At 38.2% G+C, this 22,884-nt stretch overlaps 2 protein-coding genes across 15 annotated transcripts in view; one reads left to right on the forward strand and one right to left on the reverse strand.

The window, feature by feature from the left end:
- KCNMA1 (potassium calcium-activated channel subfamily M alpha 1) overlaps positions 1–22,884 on the reverse strand; it is a 725,195-nt gene that overhangs the window by 9,395 nt on the left and 692,916 nt on the right. For all 14 annotated transcript variants that reach the window (XM_090278265.1, XM_090278262.1, XM_090278261.1 and 11 more), the window contains 3 exons: positions 4,114–4,308; positions 2,105–2,223; positions 331–555 (listed from right to left, as the gene is read on the reverse strand). In XM_090278265.1, coding sequence (XP_090134391.1) covers positions 331–555; positions 2,105–2,223; positions 4,114–4,308 — 539 coding nt within the window. The remainder of the gene's footprint in view (positions 1–330; positions 556–2,104; positions 2,224–4,113; positions 4,309–22,884) is intronic.
- On the forward strand, positions 19,430–20,648 carry LOC150010331 (acetyl-coenzyme A synthetase, cytoplasmic-like). The gene is made up of 4 exons (XM_090279488.1): positions 19,430–19,790; positions 19,981–20,113; positions 20,195–20,251; positions 20,445–20,648. The coding sequence occupies exons 1-4, from the start codon at positions 19,693–19,695 to the stop codon at positions 20,610–20,612; spliced, it is 456 nt and encodes a 151-aa protein (XP_090135614.1). The 5' UTR covers positions 19,430–19,692; the 3' UTR covers positions 20,613–20,648.

Genomic DNA, 22,884 nt, shown 5'->3' on the forward strand with positions numbered 1-22,884 from the left:
GCACTCTTCTAATCTGTGACCTCGTTCCCGCAGTGAGCTATTTATGTCTGGAGCATGCCTCTGGGTTACTTTCCCCCCAGAATCATAAACAACTTTTGGTCCTTCTGCTTAGTTGCTGTTGTGCTCAAGGGTTTTATGGTGGTGAAATAAAAATGACAACCACATGCACACTATCATACATATGCAAATATGTGTAAAAAAAGGGGAGACTACAGGGGAAAATGGGGAAAGTTACTGTTGGAAACACCCACTGGGGAAATGAGTGGCAGATACAGTTTCACACATGGTGGCAGTGGATACACATATCAGAGCCGCTCTTCCTGCACGTACTTCTGTTTGTCTCGGGACTCCCGGGACTTGGGCCGGTTCGGTCGGTTTGCTGTGGATGGGATGGAGTGAACAGAGGAGCTCTTCTTGCTGGAGGACTGGGATGAGTGGGAGGAATGGGAGAGGCTGGCCCGGGACTGGCCGGCGTTGTGGTCAAACTGCATTAAGCAGAAGATCAGGTCCGTCGGCACGAGCTCAAACTCATATGGGGGGTTGGTGATGACATACCTGGCGGGGGAGAACAAAGAGGTCACAGAATGAGGATGACTGGGTGGAAATTTCACCTCTCTCTAAATCACCAGGAACTGCCTGGTTCCTCAGGTCTACCGGGAGATCTGGAAGATGGATTTATTAGCTGGCCCAAGGCCTTAAAAGTGATCTCCCACGTTGAATGAAATCTTTCTTTGTTTAGCTCAACAGAGGAGGCCAGCCATGAGCCCTTACATCCAAGATGCTGAATCAGTGCTGGTAACAGTAAAATCAAACTGTGCCACCTATGATCAACATGCCCCTTTCGATACAATGTCAAGTTCATTTCTGATCCTGAGTAGCCCAAGTGCATGCAGGAGGTTTCATGGACTGCACTGTATTGTCTTTCATTCTAGAATGCTCTGACAATCCTAGGCACATGTCATGGGATCTTTTTTTTTTTCCCCCATAATCTAGCACCTTCTTAGTCCTTCCTCACTCTTTACCATTCAAAAATCAACTTAGATGCGCATTTCACTAAATGGAAGAACATAAAATACCTGCTTGCCTATGAGTCAGTCCTGCTTTAACTGTTCTCAATTTGATCAGGCTTTCTCTGATTCACACTAGGCATGACTTAAAAATAAAATCAGTTTCATCTACAGCAATGGATCTCAAAAGTGTGGTCCTCAGGCGAGAGATATCAACATCACTTGGGAACTTCTTAAAAAATGCAAATTCTTAAGCAACCACACCCCAGCCCTACAGAATCAGACACTCTGGGCATGAGGTCCAGTAGTTTGTGTTTTAATAAGCTTTGCGGTGACTCTCATGCCCACTACACTTTGAGAACCCACTGGTCTACAGCAATTATTCTCAGCTCTGGCTGTATACTGTAATCCCTGGGCATTAAAACATTCTATTTTCATTCCAGACCAGTTAAGTCAGACTAATCAGAGTATTTTTTTAAAAGGACCCCTAGTGATTCTAATATTCAAGCAGGGCTGAGAAACACTCAACTCTGTAGCATTGTTACCTGGGGTATAGGTACATATACTGACTTTAATAATTCTAGGATGTACTCTTAATTTGGGGCTGCTATGAATTTATCTTAATGCATATTAGAACAATACAACTAGCCATCATAAATTGTTATTGTTTCTGCTTCAGGTGATAATATATAATTTTCTTAAATAAATACATAAAAGTAAATGAGTCAAGTAAAAATACATTAAGTAAAAATATAAGCATCTAAGATATGGCAAAGGAATCATTTATCTTAAATACTAGCAATATGAAATATTTCTTTATTAGAATTATCCCAATAGCTGACGTTTGGAGGAGATTCTTCTATTCAAACGTTTATAATTAGGTGATAGAACTATTCTATAAAACTTGAATTCTTTCCACAATGTCTTTACATTTGCTAAAGTTTCCCATACTTCAGTGTTGGACTGAATGTGAGCAGAGTAATTTGTATGTTGAAAACAGGTACACAGGCTTTTGCCTTCATCGTGGGTTGTGGGGGACAGGAGCGTCACTTATATCGCCGCATTTCAGCAGGAGAGCAGAGTGGGAACATACTCACCTCTTCGTGCACTGGCTGGGGGTGCTGAGGTGAGCATCTCTCAGCCGGTAAATTCCAAAACAAAGCATATTATACGTTTTCAGAGCTTTGCAGAACAGATCACCATAACAACCACCATCCTAGGAGACAATGAAAAAACAAAGAGAAACATCATTTTTATTGGCTTGCAAGTAGAGGTCCAGGGGGAAATGGGCCTTTTCACGAAGGCCTGTTTGGGAGTCTCTTGGGGTGGAGAGGAGAGTCTGTAACAAAAGACTGTGGCTGAAAAAGTCAATGTGGTTAACAGCCTACACCTAATACTTTTTGGAATCAGATAACAATGAGGTTTTCCCCTGGTTCTCTCCGGCGTTCCATCTGTGGCAATGCGGGCTCTGAGGAGACCGCGCCTCTCCCTCACTTTAAGTGAGGGTGTAAAGCCTGAAGGTCTCAGATGTAGGTTCAGCTAAGCAGAAATCAGCTCCACAAAATGGTGATTATGCTTAGCCCCAGCTTGGCTGTAATCACTGTGATCTGACTGTGTTGTCAAAACTGCTTGAGTGATAATGAAAATCACTGCAAGAAGAAAAGACCCCACCAGGTACTATGGTGACAGACTCTTTCAGGTAAGAACTGTGTGAAAAGCACAATTTACAGACCTCAGAGATGGCAAGAGTGGAAGAGAACATGTTTCCCCAGGAGCTAGAGGTCTGCAGGCTGAATAGCTGGAATTCACAGTTCTAATCAGTTCACAATCACCTTCCAAGGGTCTGGAGCCTGATGTGGAATGTGAAAGCAAATTCATTCACTTGGAAATGCTGGCTTCAGGCAGCCAGGTGGCTTCAGGTAGGCGTTATAGGAAGGGCACTGAAGAATGACTTCACTGGGAATAAAGTGACTGCATTTGTCTTTCCTGTCATTGGGATTTCCATATAGGCATCATATTAGAGGACACAAACAGAGCCAAATCTTACCATTATTTCCAATCTTGGTCCTTTACAAATATATCATTAAGTAAATGATAGTTAAAAGAGTCACTAGTTATGAAAGCTGTCTTTCAAAAAGCCCAGTATAATATACATCCCTGCCCATAACCAAACTAAAATATGGTGCAAGTTAGTATCAGAGCTTTGAAAGAAATGGAGAAAGTACCCCTTTCCACGAGCAATACTATTGTTTTTGTGATGGGCTGATTGGTTCCCAAGACCTGTGACTCCACCCCTTGATCACATCCCTGGAGTAGGGCTGGGAATAACGGTCAAGACTGCATACATCTGCCAAAGTGCTTGAATCAGGCTGCTGCATAGAACTCAAAGGGAGGCATTGGTCACATTGGCACCAGGGAAACACAGAGGAGAGTGACCGACTCCAGCCTCAGAAATTAGAAGACCTGGATCTGGAATTAGAGACATTAAAGGAGCTGCATGAGATGTTATTGTTTGGCCAGTACCAGTGGATGCACATACTTACTGGTGTATTTTGGAAACCACGAATGCCTGGGTTCTATCCAGATACAAAAACTCAGAAACCTGGGGGCTGTGCATGGCCATCAGTGGCTTGTAAAAGCTCCTTATGGTCTATTAATGTGCATTTGGGATTAAGTAGCCCTGGACTTTTCTAAGACCCTGTAGGAAGTGTTCCCAGATTTGACTGCAAGTTGGAATCACCTTCTATCTCCCACCTGTTGGTAGAAGATATCTAAGGAGGGGCAAGTAAGCCACAGGCTCTGAAGCCAGGGTTCCTGATGCAAATTCCTGATAGAGCCAGCCTTCAGTCTCTCTGAGCCTCACTATCCTTAGATTGTCTGATAATAGAACCTACGTCAAATGGTTGCCATGAGGATCAAAATGAATGGTTACATGTAAAACCACATACCTGATATGCAGTAAACTGTAAACATGACCTGTTATAGTTATTTACTTTAGAAGGTAGAAAAGACAGATGCTTAGTTTGCCACTGTCTGGCACCCAGTTCATTCGGATCAAGGTATTACCAAACAGCAGGCTCAGGTGACCTCTATGCGGTTCACTCACCCCCAAGTCCGCAAAGGGCCCATCCAGCAGTGCCAACTGGGCCACGCGGCAGCGGTCCCTATTGGCCAGTGTCTGGGGGGTGCTGTAGCCCCCACGAAGAGCATTCTCTTCAGCAATCAGAGCCTCGAGTTCTGGTGTGGCTCCTCCGGTCACCAGGGTCCGTATCAGGGTAAGGATATTGTCATTGAAGTATGTCTGGGAAGAGACAGAGAGAGAGATGGGGGGAAGTCCTTTAAGCACACACCCTAAAGTCACAACAACCGACATCCAAATTACAACATTTTTTAATAATCCTGTTTAAAGTTCTGACCTGTCTCTTCAAATAATTTTATGTGGGAAGTGAAAAGACAGCAGCCTCCAATTATTCCATTCTTTTCTCTCCTACTTGGTTCTGCCATAAGAGCCTGACTTTTAAAAACCAATTCAGAGGATTTTTATTAAAGAGCTAAAGTCTAAATGGTTGGTGTTTACCATAACTGATATTACCAGGGATATACATACTGCTTACATGTGTAATAAAATGAAGCCTGCTCAGGCTGCTGGCCCAAACAGGGCTGCCCCTGAGGCCCTGTCACTCATGTGCCTGGAAGCCACCTCCCCCCAATGGCAAAACTTCTGTGTTGGACGGAGATACCAAGTGTATCATTAAGGCCACATGCTCAACAACTTATCACATGCTTTGATACAGTCTAACCCAGAAGTCAATTAAATATGCCAGAGAAATTTGCGACGAGGTGCATGTCCTGGTGTGTGCACTTTTGGTTTTGTTTTTTTACACAGCCTCAGTAGTTTGAGGCAAATCCAACTTATTAGGGAAGCTTCCTCTATGTGTACATTTGTCTCATGTCCAGCGCATAATAAATAGGTTTGTCAAGAGTAAAACAACGGGAGTTTTAATAATATTAATAGCATGTCAAATGAAAGAGCTCAAAAAGACATCTGTTACCCAGCCTAATTTGAAAAAAAATCTCAGTTAAGGGTCTGCATTCCATTCTCCCATGTAAGAAGAAATCAAACAGGGTAACTAAAACCCAACCAAATACTGCCTGTGACTTTTGAGGCTGTATGGACCTTTGGGAGTAGGCTAGGAAAGACAGCTTCATTTTTATTTCAGCAGTTTCTTAGTTTTTCTGACTAAATTGAGTGGGGAACAAACCAGGTAAGGATAGGTTCTCATCCTGCTTGGCCACCACTATGTCTCTGTCATGGGGACGTTGCCTAATCATTCTGGGCTTTGATTTTCTCATCGGTAAAATAAGCGCAGTCGTTACGATCAAGTTTATATGCAAAGAATTCCATGAGGACTAGTTCATATGAGAGCTAGTGGGGCTGAGTTCATTTTCCTCATTGTAACAGTCACAAAAATACCCACATGATACAAAATTCCAAGAAGTGTTATTCAGAACAAGTCTGATCCTAAGGAGAATGTATCTTCTATCAGAGCTCAGCTGTGCAGGGCAGAGGCAGAAGAACAAGGATGAGTAAAGGAGGAAATGTTTCTATTATCTGATTGGACAGATAAGTAGACTGATGATAGATAGACAGATACGATAGGTAAATACAGACAGATACAGAGTGGTTAAAGGAGAACGGTTTAATGCTGATCTCACACTCAGTAGCTGCATGACCTTAGAAAGTTATTATCATTTCTGTGCCTCAATTTCATGATTTGTGAAATGTAATAATACAGTGATTATAAGGCCTGTATACCTAATGCATGCAAGGCACTTAGAAAAGTGTGCACAGGAAACACTGATAAATACTTGTGGCCTAATATCAGAGACTGGGGCTTTTGATGATGACAAGAACAGTCAGCTCATTCCCAACCTTCTGTTTACAAAAATCTTCTACATTTTGGTAGGGGGTGGGAAGTGGGGTGGGAAGCAGGGCCATTCATTTCATCCTTGAATCTGCACTTGTCAGTCTGCCTCTAATCTAATACCCTACTGAGGCTTGGGAATGGCACAGCAAGGGTCATGGGGAACTCTGCCTGGAATGTGGCTGCAGCAGTGGGACAAGCTCCCAGAGGTGCTCTCTAGTTGAGGTTGGCTCAGGACACATATACAAACATTTCCAAAATTTTTCAAGGTAATTTCTCTTCCCTGCTGTCAGAGAGACTATCGTTGGAAGCAGAAGACCCTTCCTTAGCCCTGCAGTACATTAAATGAGTGGGTGCTGGAAACAGAAGTTTGGCAAGAGCCTCTGCATTGAAATCACCCTTCTAGCTCAAGATTGATGGGGGAGTGTAACAGCACACATGATGGAGAGCAGAACACCTATGACCTCTCTTTGTTCAAATGTAGAGAAGGGAAAAATGAAAGCCAAAAAGCAAGTGTAAGTATTTTTTAAAGGGAACCACAGTGTTTAAAATATAAAAGAAATCAATCAAAATTAGAAGTAAAAGAAAATTTTCATTTTGAATCATAATAATTTAAAATATATAGAGAGTGTCTTTAACAGGTCAAGAATTAGATGATAAGAGAGCTTACTTCCTACAATTTATCCAATGTTTATGTAAGATATTGAAACTAAAATGGATGTGGTAAGAAAGAGTTAAAAGAGTCTAGTAACTTTCCATGACAAACACTCAACAAACTAGGAATAGAAGGGAACTTCCTCAATCTGATAAAGGACATGCAGAAAGAACACACAGCTAATATCAAACTTAATGTTGAAATACTTAATGCTTTCCCCTTAAGATCAGGAACAAGAGGGAAAAAATGGCTTTCACCACTTCTATTTCACATAGCACTGGAGGTTCCAGCCAAGCTAGAAAGAAATATAAGTCATCAGTATCAGAAAGGAATAAGTACAATGGTCTCTATTCTCTGAGAACATAATCTTGAATATACAGGGTGAGGCAAAAGTAGGTTTACAGTTGTGAATACTCAAAACACAGAATTAATAGAGCTATTGTAATAATCATAACATGCATGTCTTTTCCCATACAAAACTCTGCAAACCTACTTTTCCCCCACCCTGTATATAAATCCTAGGGAATCCACTAAAATAATATTATAGGTAATGAATGAGTTCAGCAACTTTGCAAGATACAGAATCGATATACAAAAATCATTTGTGTATCTGTGTATTTTCAATAAACAGTACAAGAATGAAATTAAGAAAACAATCCCACTTAAAAAACATTACAAAGAATAAAATACTTAGTAATAAGTATTAACCAAGGAGGTACAAGACTGGCACTCAGAAAACTAAAATATGCTGAAAAAATTTAAAGAAGATCTAAGTAAATGTAAAGGACTTAATATAATTAAGATGGCAATATTCCTCAAAACAAACTAAATATTCAAGGCACTCTCTATCAAAATCTCAAATACTGTTTTTGCAGAAATGGATAAGCTGATTCTAAAATTCATATGAAATTGCAAGAGACCACAAAGCCAAGACAATCTTGAAAAAGAAAAATTGGAGGCCACATACTTTCGAATTCTAAAACACACTACAAAGTTACTTAATCAAGACAGTGTGATATTGGCATGCAGATAGCATTTGGACCACTGTAATGGAATTGAGAATCCAGAAATAAACTCATACACTTAAGGTCAAGTGATTTTGAACAAGGATGTCAAGACCATTCTGGGGAAAGAATATAACCTCTTAAACAAATAGTGCTACAACAACTGGTGCAGAAGAATAAGGTTGGATTCATTCCTGCCTCACACCATGTGCAAAAATTAACTCAAGATAGATCACACATCTAAATATAAGAGATAAAACTATAAGACCCTTAGAAAAAAACACAGGAGTGAATCTTTATCACCTTTGATTTGAAAATAGATTATCTGAGATTTTTCTTTATTTTTTTTAGGTAGGCTTGTTTTGCTATGAACTTCCCTCTCAGGGATGCCTTCGCTGTGTCCCATAGGTTTTAGGCTATTGCACGTTCATTTTCATTTGTTTACAGAAACTTTTTGATTTCCTCCTTGATCTTGTTGTTAACCCATTTGTTATTTAATAGCATATTATTCAGTCTCCATGAATTTGAATGTTTTTGAGTTTTTTCCTTGAGGTTGGTTAACAGTTTCAATCCACTGTGATTTGAGATGCTTGATATGATTTCAATTTCCTTGAATTTGTCATGGCTTGTTTTGTGTCTTATGATGTGGTATATCCTTGAAAATGTTCCATGTGCATTGGGAAATAATGTGTATTTTGCTTCCTTGGGGTGAGTCTATTTGATCTAGTGTGTTGTTCAGTGCCACAATATACTAGTTCTTTGCTTGCAAGATCTGTCCATTGTTGACAATGGAGTGTAAAAATCTCCAACTATGAGTGTGTTGCTGTTGATATCTTTCTTGAAATCCTCCAATATTTTCCTTATATACTTGGGTGCTCCTACGTTGGGTGCATATATGTTTACAAGGGTTACACCTTCTTGATAGATTATTCTCTGAAGTATTATGTAGTGTCCTTCTTTATCTCTTTTTATGGTCTTTGTTTTGAAACCTAGTTTCTCTTATATAAGTATTGCTACCCTAGCTTTTTTTCATGTCTGTCTGCTTGAAATAATTTTTTCCATCCCTTCACTTTGAGTGTGTGTAGATCTTTTGTTCTGAAGTGGATCTCCAGCATATACATGGGTCATGTTTTCTTTTCCATTCAGCTACCCTATGTCTTTTGATTGGAGCATTTAATCCATTTACATTTAAGGTTATTATTGATGGGTACTTATTCATTGCAGTTTATTCCCTTTTGTGTCCCTTTCTCTCTCTCTCTCTTTCTCTTTTTCTTCATTTTCTTAGAGCAGTCCCTTTAGCATGTCTTGCAATACTGGTTTGGTGGAGATACTTTCAATTAGCCTTTTTTTTTTTTTTTTGTCTGGGAAACTCCTAATTTCGTCTTCCATTTGAAATGAGAGCCTGGCTGGGTAGAGTAGTCTTGGTTACAGGCCTTTGCTTTCATTGCTTGAAAAATTTTTGCCATTCCTTTCTGGCTTGTAGTGTTTCTTTTGAGTAATCAGCTGATAGCCTTATCAGAGCTCCCTTGTATATTACTAGCTGTTTCTCCCTTGCTGCCTTTAAGATTCTCTCTTTGTCTTTAAATTTTGCCATTTTAATTATGATGTGTCTTGGAGTGGGCTTCTTTGGGGTCATTTGATTGGGACCCTCTGTGCTTACGGGACTTATGTGACTTTTCCTCTTATCAAGATAGGGAAGTTTTCTATCATTACTGTTTCAAACAGGTTCTACAACAAACAAAGTCCAGAGCAAAGAAGGAAGGAAGTAATAACAATCAGAGCAGAATTAAATGACAGAGAGACTAAAAGAATAATTCAAATGATGAATAAATCCAGGAGCTGGTTGCTTGAAAAGATAAACAAAACTGAAAAGCTTTTAACCAGACTCATCAAGAAAAAAAGAGGACCCAAATCGATAAAATCAGAAACAAAAGAGGAGAAATCACAATCACAGGAATGAAAAGGATTGTAAGAAATTATTACAAACAATTATATACCAAGAAATTGGACAACCTGGGCAAAATGGACAAATTTCTAGAAACATATAACCTTCGAAAACTGAAGCAAGGAGAACCAGAAAGCCTGAATAGACTGATAACAACTAGTGAAATTGAAGCAATAATAAAAAAAACTCCTGGAACACAAAAGCCTTGGACCAGATAACTTCACAGGCAAATTTTACCAAATATGCAAAGAACTAACACTATCCTTCTCAAACTATTACAGAAAATTCAAGAAGAGGGAAGACTCCCAAACACTTTCTATAAGGCCAGTATTATACTAATTCCAAAACCAAGTAAAAATATAACAAAGAGGAAAACTACAGGCCAATATCATTAATGAACATAGATGATAAAATCCTCAACAAAACATTGGCAAACCAGATCCAGCAATATTTTACAAATTCATACACCATGATCAAGTGGGATTCATTCAAGGGATGCAAGGATGGCAGAATATTCACAAATCAATAAAAGTAATACATCACATAAACAAAATGAAAGGCAAAGATCACATGATCATATCAATAAATGCTGAAAAAGCATTTGATAAAGTACAGTACCCATTTAAGAAAAATACTCTCAGCAAAGTGGGAATAGACAGAGCATAACTCAACATAATAAAGGGCACACACAAGAAACCTACACCTAACATCATACTCAATGGGAAAACACTAAAAGCTTTCCCCCTAAGATTAGGAACTAGAGAAGGGTGTCTGCTTTCACGACATTTATTCAACAAAGTACTGGAAGTTATAGTCACAGTCATCAGACAAGAAAAAGAAATAAAAGGCATCCAAATTGGAAAGGAGGAAGTAAAACTGTCATTACCTGAAGATGACAAGATAGTGTACATAGAAAACCCTAGAGTCTCCACCAAAAAACTACTTGACCTAATAAGTAAATCTGGCAAAATAGCAGAATACAAAGTCAATAATCAGAATCAAAGGCGCTCTTATACACCAACAATGAAATATCAGAAAGAGAAATTAGGAAAAGAAACCCCATTTCCTATAGCAACAAGAAAAATAAAATACCTAGGAATAAACTTAACCAAGGAGATAAAAGACCTGTACTTGGAAAACTACAGAACACTGAAGAAAGAAATTAAGGCAAATACAAATAAATGGAAGCATATACTGTGCTCATGGATTGGAAGAATTAACATCATTAATTCCATTCTACCCAAAGCCATCTATAGATTCAATGCAAATCCTATTAAAATACCAGTAACATAATTCACAGATTTAGAACCATAAACAACTCTGAATAGCCTCAGTAATCTTGAGAAAGAAGAACAAAATAGGAGGGATCACAATGCCTGATATCAAACTATATTACAAGGTCACTGTAATCAAAGCAGTCTGGTACTGGTGTACGAACAGACACATAAATCAATGGAATAGAATGGAGAGCCCAGAAATAAACCCAAGCCTCTAATGGCCAATAATACTTGACAAAGGGGACATGAGCATACAATAAAGTAAAAATAGCCTCTTCAACAGATGGTGTTGGGAGAACTGGAATGGTATATACAAAAAAATGAAACTAGACCACCAAGTTACATGATACACCAGAATAAACTCAAAATAGATAAAACACTTAAACATAAGCTGTGACATCATAAAAGTCCTAGAAGAAAACATATGCAGTAAAATTTTATATATCCCACACAGCAATATTTTCACCAATATATCCTCTAGGGCAAGAAAAAAAAAAGGAAAAAATGAACAAATGGGACTACATCAAATTAAAGAGCATCTTCATGGCTAAGGAAAGTGCCATCAAAACGAAAAGGGAACCAACCACATGGGAAAACATATTTGCTAATGATACTTCAGACAAGGGTTTAATCTCCAAAATCTATAAAGAACTCATATAACTCACCACCAGGAAGGCAAACCATCCAATTAAAAAATGGGCAAAGGATCTGAATAGACACTTCTCCCAGGAGGACATTCAGATGGCCCATAGATATGTGAAAAGATGCTCAACATCACTAGCATCAGAGAGATGCAAATTAAAACCACAATGAGATACTACCTCACATAGGTCAGAATGGCCATCATTAACAAATCAGCAAACAAGTGCTGGCAAGGATGTGGAGATAAGGGAACCCTAGTGGACTATTGGTGAAAATGCAGACAGGTGCAGCCACCGTGGAAAACAGCATGGAATTTCCTCAAAAACTAAAATTGGAACTGTCTTTTGATACAGCAATTCCACTGCTGGGATTATAACCTATGAATCCTGAAACACCAACTCAAAAGGTCCTATGCACTCCTATGTACATAGCAGCACTGTTTTACAATAGCCAAGTGCTAGAAACAGCCTAAGTGCCTATCAGCAAATGAGTGAATCAAAAACTTTGGTACACTTACATAGTGGAATACTATGCATCAGAAAGGAAGAAGGAACTCCTGCCTTTCATGACAGGATGGATAGAACTGGAGAGTATTATGCTAAGTCAAATAAGCCAGGCGGTGAAAGACAAATATGTACCATGTGATCTCACCTATAAGAGGAACCTAATGGACAAAACAAACAAATGAGCAAAATAGAACCAGAGACATGGAAACAAGGAATAGCCTTGATAGTGATCAGAATTGTCAAGGAACATGTATAAATGACCTATGGACATGGACAACAGGGTGGGGACTGACATGGGAGCAGGGTGGGAGGCAGTGGAGAGAAAGGGGAAAAATTGGGACAACTGTAATAGAACAATAAAAATATATTTTTAAAAGTGGATTATTTGATATGACATGTACAGTATCAGGGAAAAAAATCAATTGAACTTCAAAATAAAAAGTATTTGTGCATCAAAAGACCCTATCCAGAGGATAAAAGGAAAACCTACAGAATGAGAGAAAATACTTGCAAATCATATATCTGATAAGGGTCTAATGTCCAAAATATTTATTTTTAAATTGTACAATTCAACAACATAAAGACAAATTACTTCCCCCCTTTTTTTAATGGACAAAACTTAAACAAACATTTCTCCCAAAAATGATATACATATGCTCAACAAACAAATAAAAAGATGCTCATCACTAGTCATTAAAAAATGCAAGTCAGAAACATGAGATACCATTCCACACTATATTATCAAGAAGACAGATGATATTAAGAGTAGGTGAGGATGTGGAGAAATTGAACACTAATGGACTGCTGGTAGGAATATAAAATGATGTGGCCCTTTTGGAAAACAGTCTGGAAGTTCCTTGTATGGTTAAACACAGAGTTACCATATAACCCACCAATTTCACTCCTTGGTTTATACCCAAGACAAATGAGAACATACATTCATATGAAATTTGTATGTGGATGTTTATAGCAGCATTATCCATAATAGCCAAAAAGTGAAAATTATCCAAATGTCTATGAAGTAGTGAAAGCATAAACAAAATATATGTCCATGCATGAATATTGTTTGGTCATAAAAAGGAATGAAGTTCTGATACATGCTCCAACACAGATGGACCTTGAAACTCTTATGCTAAATGAAAAAAGTCACAAAAGAATACATATTATATGATTCCATTTATATAAAATGTCCAGAAGAGGCAAATCTATGCAGATAGGTAGTAGATTATTGACTTAGGGTTGGGAGAGAGGGATAGTGGGGGATAGATAAAGGGTATGGGTTTCTTTTTAAAGGAAAGGAAATGTTCTAAAAGTGACTTTGGTAATGATTGTACATACCTGTGATAATACTAAAATCCATTAAATTGTACATTTAATTGGGTGAATTGCATGATGTTGATTATATTTCAATAAAGATGTTAAAAAATAGTTAAAAGGTAACTAAACTTGTAATGGCCATATATTTATCTGTTAACAAGCAGTAATTAACAATACTGTGCTGTACAATGAAAAATTTAAGTGGTTAGATATCATGTTAAATGTTCCTATCACAATAAATATAGAAGCAATGTGTTGTAGAATTGAAAAATCACACACACAAACACACACACACACACAAATTTAGTAATATGCAAGTAAAACTAAGTTCACCTAAACTACATAGAAATGCATAGGGATTTTTAAAAAGATGTTATATTGATAAATAGTAACTGTTCACAAGTTAAAGTTGTAAATAAAATTCAAGCAGGTAAAAATGAGCAAGCAAGCAAGGAAACAAATGAGTACAGAATAAATAAGGATGAGGCACTTAATGGTCCAGGCCATACTGATACCTGTAATGTACTAGGTAAATACTTGAATTTAAGTTACTAAATGAAGAAAAAAGTAACCTAATAAAATGCTGTATTTTTTAAAGTGCAAAATTATATTAGCCAGAGACTTCCCTAGAAAACTTAAGATCAATGTCAATGGGGTTTTGAAAAGACATAATTATTTTGAAAATTCTAAATGCGGTTAAATTGTTAATCATTTGTGAAGGCAATAGAAATAATTTTGAATCTCCAAGTACCTAAGCATTTATTAATTTACTTCATTAAAAAAAAGTATTCAGAAATAAAAATCAACTTTCTGGTAAACAGTACTAGTGAAATATATTGAGACTTGAAATGTAAAAATCCGTTAACTGAATGCAAATGTCAAAAGTAATTCTTGAAAGAAAAAAGCAACATAAAATTATCTGTTAATACATTAATATTAAATTATTTTTTAATCATAAAGATGATATAGGATAGAGAAGAACAGATATAAGGACATGTAAATTTCCTAATCTTATAGAAGGAGGAATTAAGAGCTACTATATTTTCCTAGATATTGACACTTAGAAATTATAATATCAATTATATTTATAGACTAGTAACCACTAACTACAGTACAAAATAGAATGGATAGTTTACACATCAACAACAAAAAAATAAGCATACAAAATATGGTTCATATACCCAAAGATGAATAATAAAAGACAATTAATTATAGAAGTATGCATAAAGAACAATGCAAAATTATAACATTATATGTGATATAACTAAACATAAATAAGCTAAATTATAATGCGGCAAAGATTCTCAGACTTGTTCAAAAGCCAGAATCTAATCAAATGCTGCTACTATTAGAGACAAACAGGCACAACAAACAAATAACCAACCGAAAGGTATAGAAAAGTATATTATTATACAATGAAAAAATGTTAAATATTACATTAAGTGAGTTAACTTTATATTGATGGTTAAAATTTACAATAAAGATAGAACTTCTTTATGGAAAAAATAATATAACTGAAATATAGAAAGCAATTACAGTAAAGTGAATATGGACTGAGTGTGATATATGAAAGTGATATTTGAAATATCAGTGGGTTTCTAGTTCTCACAGATTAAATAGATGAAAATATTTTTTTAAATTAAGGATATAATAAGCATGATTTAGTAGACTTGTGCTAATCTTTGTCACATTTTTAGATAGCTTCCAAACAATAATTATGAAAAATTGGTCAATGGCCCAAAGTATGAAATTTCAATATACATGATGTAGTATAAGCTGTACAGTACATATTTTTAAATTAATAAAAATTAATAACTATCCCAACACTTCCAAGTTTTTCTAAAAAGTGTCCTAAATAACTATAGATCAAGATGAAAATCAAACTTAGAATATAGAATAGTTAAAATTTGAAAATTGTTTGAAAATAATATATTAAAATATCATAGGTTGAAGCCAAAGCCAAAAATTCATATCTTTAAATATTTTATTAAATATGAAAAATTACAACAAATAATGTTAAGCATTAAATGAATTAGTTTTTATTATTTCTTTTTATCTACAAAAAGCAGAAGGATGAAATAATAAAGCATCAACTAATGAAACAACAAGAGGGCCCTGGCTGGTGTGGCCCAGTAGATAGAGCACCACCCTGCAAACTAAAGGGTCGCTGCTTCAATTGCCAGTCAGAATACATGCCTGGGCTGTGGGCCACGTCCCCAGTTGGGGGCGCGCAAGAGGCAACCACACATTCATGTTTCTCTCCCTCTCTCCTTCCCATCCCCTCTCTCTAAAAATAAATAAATAAAAATCTTAAGGAAAAAAAAAAAAACAGCAAGAGAATATTTTGTGAATTGATAAGAGACAAGAAATAATTCTTTGAAAAGATAAAGTAAACAAACCTATGACAGGTATAACGGCAACAAAATAGAAATAAAATTAGAAATAAGAAAGAGAAAGTGACATATATGTCTGAGAATAACACCACTATTCTGGAAACTCTCTTTAATACCTCAGTCACTAGACATGAGGAAGAATAGCTACCGCTTTTTAGCACAAAGCAAAATAATGATAGCCTACAGAAAGACAGAGAAGATCTTTTGAGGAAAAAAAAAGAGAAATTCCATGTTCCTTAACATGTAAACGGGACATTATAATGTAATATTTTTCTAGTAAAATTTTTAAGTTTGATAAATGCCTATTATAGATTCAGCTGAACTTTTAAAAAACTTGATATAATCATATTAAATTTCCTATGGAAACAGTTTATGAAATTGTTCTTCCAGGTATTATAATAAATGTTAAAGATTTCATAACTAAATATTAACAATTGGAAGGTCACTCAACCAGAATGAATTAGTTACAACTATAGCCTAGTAGTTATGAGACCTTACATAAAGCAGAAGATGGTAAATTTGGCCCTTGGGCCAAATCTGACTTGCCGCTTTTTTTTTCTTAAAGTTTTATTGGGAGCCAGACAAGCCCATTTATTTACTAACAGGCATCTCTCAAAAGCCTGAAATATTTATCATCTGGTATTTTCTTTTTTCAAAGTTTGCTGATCCATTCCTAATATGATAAGAAAAGCATCACACACCATGGAGAAGGTATATTTATTCAACATACTATTTAGGGGAAACTGGCTATCTGGAAAATTTTTTCAATATTATAGGAATGATTAAATAAATAGTGATAGGCCTACATGACTTACATCATACAGATATTAATATTATGCTTCCAGAGACTATTACTGCCATGGTAGCAATTATATAATATTAAAATATTCAAAAAAAAGCAGGATCCAAAAATAATATCTAAAATTCATGTTAAAAGTACAGCCCTCAACTGTATTCAGTACTTCAAAATTTTACTTGATGATAGAATTCTGATGGACTTTTATTCTTTTCTATAAATTTATTTCATATAATTTTTACTGTGGAAATATATTCAAGTTTCTAAAAAAGAAAATAAATGAAATTCATACAACTCAATAGCAAAAAAATGTTTTTCATTAAACAAAATGTGCAAAGAAACCAAATAACCGTTTTTCCAATAGACATACAGATGGCCAACAGGTGCAGGAGAAAATGCTCAACATCACTAATCATCAGGGAAGTGCAAATCATAATCATAATGAGATATCACCTCACTCCTGTTAGAATGACTATTGTAAAAAAGATAAGAAATAACAAGTGTTGGTGAGCAAGTGGAGAAAAGGAAAGCTTTGTACACTATTGATGGGAGTGTAAATTGGTGCAACCACTATGGAAAACAGTATAGTATGCCTCAAAAATTACAAGCAGAACAACCATATGATCCAGCAGTTCCACATATATATGTCCTAAGGAAACAAAATCACTATCTTGTAGAGTTATTTTCTGCACCCCCATGTTCACTGCATCATTATTTATAGTAGCCAAGACAAGGAAACAACCTATGTATCCATTAACACATAAATGGATAAAGAAACAGTGGTATATAAATAAAATGGAATATTATTCAGTCATAAAAAGAAGGCAGTTCTGCATTGCAACAACATGGGTCAGTCCTGAGAGCATTATGCTAAGTAAAATAGGTCAGAGAAATACAAACACTGTATAAATTCACTTACATGTGAATCTAAAAATATTGACCTCATAGAAACAGAGAACAGATCAGTGGTTGCAGAAGTGGGAGGTGCAAGTGGAGTCAGGGAAATGGGTGAAGGAGGTCAAAGATACAAACTTTCAGCCATAAAGTGAACAAGTTCTGGGGATGTAATGTACAGCATGGTGACTATAATTAACCTTACTGTACTTGAGAGCTGCTAAAAGAATAGATTTTAAATTTCTCACCCCTTTAAAAAGGTTAATTATGTGAGGTGATGGATGTATAATTAACCTTATTGTAATAATAATTTCGCAATATATACGTATATCAAATGATTACTTTGTATACCTTAAACTTACATAAAGTTATAAGTCAATTATATCTCAATAAAGCTGGGAGGAAAGGCAAATAAATAATATAAATAGGGGGGAAATGTAGCCACAAACCACCATCATAAAAATATAGCTGAATATTTACTGGATTCAGGATACCTGATAGTTCTCTTGTTCAGTAAGCACTTTTAAAGAATAAAAACTATTGATGAGTTCACAAAATAGGCATAAGGCAGATCCATTTTTAATCTTTTGAAGTATCTCCATACTGCTTTCCACAGTGGCTGCACCACTTCTGGAAATGTATCCACGGAACCCCAAACACTAATTTGAAAGAACATAAGCACCCCTGTGTTCATTGCAGCATGACTTACAGTTGCCAAAATATGGAAGCAGCCCAAGTGTTCATCAATAGATGAGTGGATAAAGCAGCTATGGGATACTTATACAATGGAATACTATTCAGCCATAAAAAAAGAAGAAGAAAAATTTACCCTTTGCAACAGTATAGATGGACCTGGAGAACATTATATTAAGTGAAATCAGCCATTCAGAGAAAGACAAATACCATATGATTTCACTCATATGTGGAATCTAATGAAAAAACTGAACTAACAAGGAAAACGGGGACAGAATCATAAATGGAAAGCAGGATGACAGCTAGTAGTGGGGGGGGGGAGCAGTTAGAGGGTGAAAGGATTAAGCAAAAAGGAATAAGGACTCATGGACATGCACAATAGTGTGGTGATTGCTGGGGGGAGGGTGGTATAAGGGAACTATATGGTAATGGAATAAAATACAATAAAGATTAGAAATACAAAAAAGAAAAGGAAAATAGGCATACATGATTACACATAAATTAAAATCTGATATACTTCAAAACTGTCATAAACACAATTGAAGAGCCTCCTAGGGAAAATGATAATCATAGCATTATGAGATGGCACTTACACACCAGTGGTGGAAGTGTAACTGGTACAACTGTTCCTGGGAGATGATCTGGCAATATGTATCAAGTGAAAGAAAAATGTTAAAAACCCAGTACATTTACCTCAAGACAAGAAGTTGCTTCTTATTCAAAGATTTATGTACAATATTGTTTATTGCAGGGTTAACTGTTGTTACAACAAAAAATTAACTAGTGTAGTACCCCACGAAGACAATGATTAAGTAGATTATAGAACAGCCATATGCTGGTGTCTCATGAAGTCCTATGGAGGCTTTGTAAATCCTGATACCCATGAATATGACATGATTAAATGCTCTGGATAAAATACTAACTGTGAAAATAAATTAAAAAATCAAGATATAAAACTAGATGATTCCATATTTATCTACTCAAATGGAAGGAAATATACCAAAATATTAACCACGTCTTGTCTTTGGATCTTGGGAATATGGTTCACTTAAATTTTCTTCTTTATATGTTCCTCTGCTTTCCAAAGTTTTTACACTAAATATGAGTAACTTTCCTAATGAAACCACGGTCAATGATGTTTAAACAAAGAACACTGTCAGTTCTGCTTTGCAATGATAAGTCTAGGTCAATATAAAAGGTTATTGTTTGTTTGTTTGTTTGAAAGGTTATTGTTTTGTCAGATGTTTAGGATTTGACCTTAACATGTTTCCCCTCCTGTGTTGAAATCAGTTACACTGAAACAGTGTAATCTTTTTGATCAATCAGCCACTGACATTTATTGAGCACCTACTAATCCCTGAAGGGACCTGGGTACCATGGCTACCTGCCTTAATTAGGGGATGGAAAAGGTGATCCTGGATGACTGCCTCCCAAGGCCACTTGGTCTAGAAGCAGTAGGACTTACATAATTCTGGCTCATCTGGTAAGGGAGTGAAGTCATGGGTTTGTCAGAAAGGGTACATTACTGAGCCTGAGGCTATGGTAGGGGGATGGAGGGATTATTGGGAAGGATCAGAAATGACCAGCCTTCAATGTGGTTAGTTTGAGGGTATCCCCACATACCCGGACGTGAGCCGCATGTGGAGCATTGTGGACAAGTACAAGGTGACCAAGTTCTACACAGCACCTACAGCTATCCGCCTGCTCATGAAGTTTGGAGATAAGCCTGTCACCAAGTGAGACCCCTCCCCAGCTGCTGCCCCATGGGTGTCCCTTAGAACGACTGGCCTTTGTGCAGTTGTTTCCATGCCACTGTTCCATCTCTCTGGCCTGGAATGGGGGTGGGTGGGCAGTAGAGCCTGGATGTGTCTTCCTGATTCCCAGTGGTACTCAGAGCCGTCCTCTTTCCCCACTCCCCTGCCCAAGGCATAGCCGGGCATCCTTACAGGTGTTAGGCACAGTAGGTGAGCCCATCAACCCTGAGGCCTGGCTGTGGTACCACCAGGTAGTAGGTGCCCGGCGCTGCCCCGTCGTGGACACCTTCTGGCAGACAGAGACAGTGAGTAAGGGTTACAGAAGGTTGGGGCTCAGGGACAATGTGGGAGGACTGACTCAAACCCCTGATCTCTGACTTCTACAGGGTGGCCATATGCTGACACCCCTCCCTGGTGCAACACCCATGAAGCCTGGTTCTGCTGTGAGTGAGGCTCCCTTGGCTGGTCTTGGGCTAGGCAAGGATAGAGTCTTGGGGCATTTGGCCTAAGTAGAGGGGTGGGGACTAGACTGAGATGTGTGATTAATGTGGGGCTCTGCATCTCCTTGGGAGAGGTAGAGTTGAGTCAGAACTGCCTCATTTCTCTCCTTGGGTCCTGTCTCTTGTTTGCTTCTAGACCTTCCCATTCTTTGGTGTAGCTCCTGCAATCCTGAATGAGTCTGGGGAAGAGTTGGAAGGTGAAGCTGAAGGCTATCTGGTGAGGCCCTGGCCCTTAGCGGTCTTAGAGGAGGGGGGAAAAGGGTCCACTAAGGGAGACTGCACTGCTTCAGGGTTTAGAACCTAATCTCTCCTGGTAGCTGCTGTGACCAAAGGTCCATGGTTGAGGGTTTATTGTTTGCAGAGATCCTGCAGGGAATTGTTCTGTATACTTTGCCTGCCTCTCTGCATTTTGGCCCATGAGGCTCTGAAGGGCTCTGCTGGAAATATCCTGATGGTGCCTTTTTTGGGTCTGGAAGACTTAGTCCCAACTCTTCCTTTGACAAACATTCATTCTAGTGTGAAAGGAAACTTCATAACATAGGGGGAAATCATAAAGGCTCCAGAGTCAACCTGCCTGGGTACAAATCCTGGCTCTGCCTCTTCTGTGACCTCAGATAAGTTACCTAACTCTTTTGAATCTAAATTTCTCATTTGTAAACTAGGGTTATAATAGTACCTTTGTTTTCTGTTGTTTCTGGATTGATTAGATGATCCATGTGAAGTTTAGCACAGAACCTAACAGTGCTTAAGAAATCTTAGTTGTTACATACTCAGCCTCTACTCTCCACCCCACTTCACTTTTACTAAGAATAAATTAGTAACAAGGCCAACACTTGAATCCTTCTGCCTCTTAGCCATCATCTTGTCCATCTGCCACAGGATGTTATTGTTTGGAGAAATTATTTACTCATAAGTGGGTCCCACATTTTTATTGTTTTCATTTGCATCAAACTGGACCTGCTTTCCTGAGGGACTACCCAGAAGGTACCCTGGCTGGTTTGGCTCAGTGGATTGAGCGTCGGCCTGCGAGCTAAGTGTCGCTGGTTCGATCTTCCAGTCAGGGCACATCAGAGAAGGAAAACTCTGATTCCAAAAAACCTCCGCTGCCTTGCGGCATACCTCTTCAGGGGAAAGGCTAAGGGAGTAAACCCCGACAGAAAATCCGGAGCCGGAGTCCCTCAGGCGGTTTGACGTTGTAGTCAACACCGGCAACTCCTGCGGCGCACCTGAAGCCAAGCTGTATTGACTCCATCTTTCCCTTGGACCCTTCAGCTGCGAAGAGAGGGGGGGTCTGCTGCATGGGCAACAGCAGACCCTCCATATCACCCTGCCCAGGCTCTGTAGCTTCAGCTTCACTGGAGAGGACACTCCAGCGTCATCACAAGATGTCGATTCAACACGGGAGGAGACAGATGCCGTGTCACTCCCGAGTCGGACTGCACAGCCATTCTCGGCTGTGCAGATAGACTCTTAAGAAGCTACACCATCGTCTCTCGAGACGGACGGCTGCCGACGACGACGACTAATCCCTGGGTCTTGGTTTGGCCTGAAATGTGGGCTATTCAAAGAATGTGTCACTTTCAAAATCATCTTCAATGAGGATAATTTTAGGGTGGGTTGCAGGGTTTTATAGGTGTCTGAACAACTCTGGACACAATTCTCTGCCCTCTGAGCTGGCAATGTGTCTATCCCAGATCTCCCTCCTTCGTGTCTCCAGGGGGGCATCAAGGTACAGCACTGTGGGCAGCACTATCTGCTATAGCAGGGAATAATGATGCCTTTCTGTCAGCAGAGTGCTTTAACTCCTGTTTTGATGCCTCAAAACATCTGCAGAGATGTACTTTGAGCATTGCACATGGGTCTGCTCTTTGTGATCTAAATAACTTGGTGGAAAGACAGTGATTTCTCTGAAAAACGATGTCCAGTTGGTCCGATTGAAGGTCACAATTTTTTTATGTTGTCACTCATACAGCATTACAGTGGTCTGTAATTAGCACTAAATCCAGGGCTTTCACCACAGGAAGTGGCCATTTCACAATCATGCAGCAAATCTAATGCTGGGGACTTCAAATGCCAATTGTCAAAGACTATTCATGCGGACAGTGTGCCAGCTAAAACAACTTTTCAAGACTCTTTTCTGGGTTAACAGAAATGCTAGAATTGAAATATAAAATCCTAAAGGGAGGACTGTAATATGTATGTGTGATCCTTTGCCTCCCAGGCTTTTGTACTGGTAGCTTCTCTGGGCCTTCCTGTGGCCATGGTCACACCTGTTCCAGAAGCCTTGTAAGGGATCTTGCACGGAACCTCCAACCCTGGCAGGACTAGTCTCCAGGGATGCTTTGGGCAGAGCCCTTTGCTATGGCACTTTCTCTGTCAAATGGACATTCAGGAGCTTATGAAAACGGAGTTAGGGTCCTGCTCTGTGCCTGGAATCAGGAGACCTGAGTAGTCTAAGAGGTATGGGAGTTCCTCTTCCCACCAGCCAGGTCAGGGTTTCACACCTGGTCAGGGATGTATAGACTTCAGAGTTCAGCTAGTATGGTTTTAAATCCCTGCTTTGCCATTCACTAGCT

The sequence above is a fragment of the Furipterus horrens genome, unplaced genomic scaffold, assembly GCF_987537825.1.
Source record: "Furipterus horrens unplaced genomic scaffold, mFurHor1.1.pri manual_scaffold_5, whole genome shotgun sequence".
NCBI lineage: Eukaryota > Metazoa > Chordata > Mammalia > Chiroptera > Furipteridae > Furipterus > Furipterus horrens.

Bases quoted from the DNA above. Each gene is read 5' to 3' on its own strand.
- LOC150010331 (XM_090279488.1), top strand. From the start codon at position 19,693: ATGTGGAGCATTGTGGACAAGTACAAGGTGACCAAGTTCTACACAGCA. The intron at 19,791-19,980 runs GTGAGACCCCTC...CCCCTGCCCAAG, and splicing joins GGAGATAAGCCTGTCACCAA to GCATAGCCGGGCATCCTTAC. The intron at 20,252-20,444 runs GTGAGTGAGGCT...GTTTGCTTCTAG, and splicing joins CCATGAAGCCTGGTTCTGCT to ACCTTCCCATTCTTTGGTGT.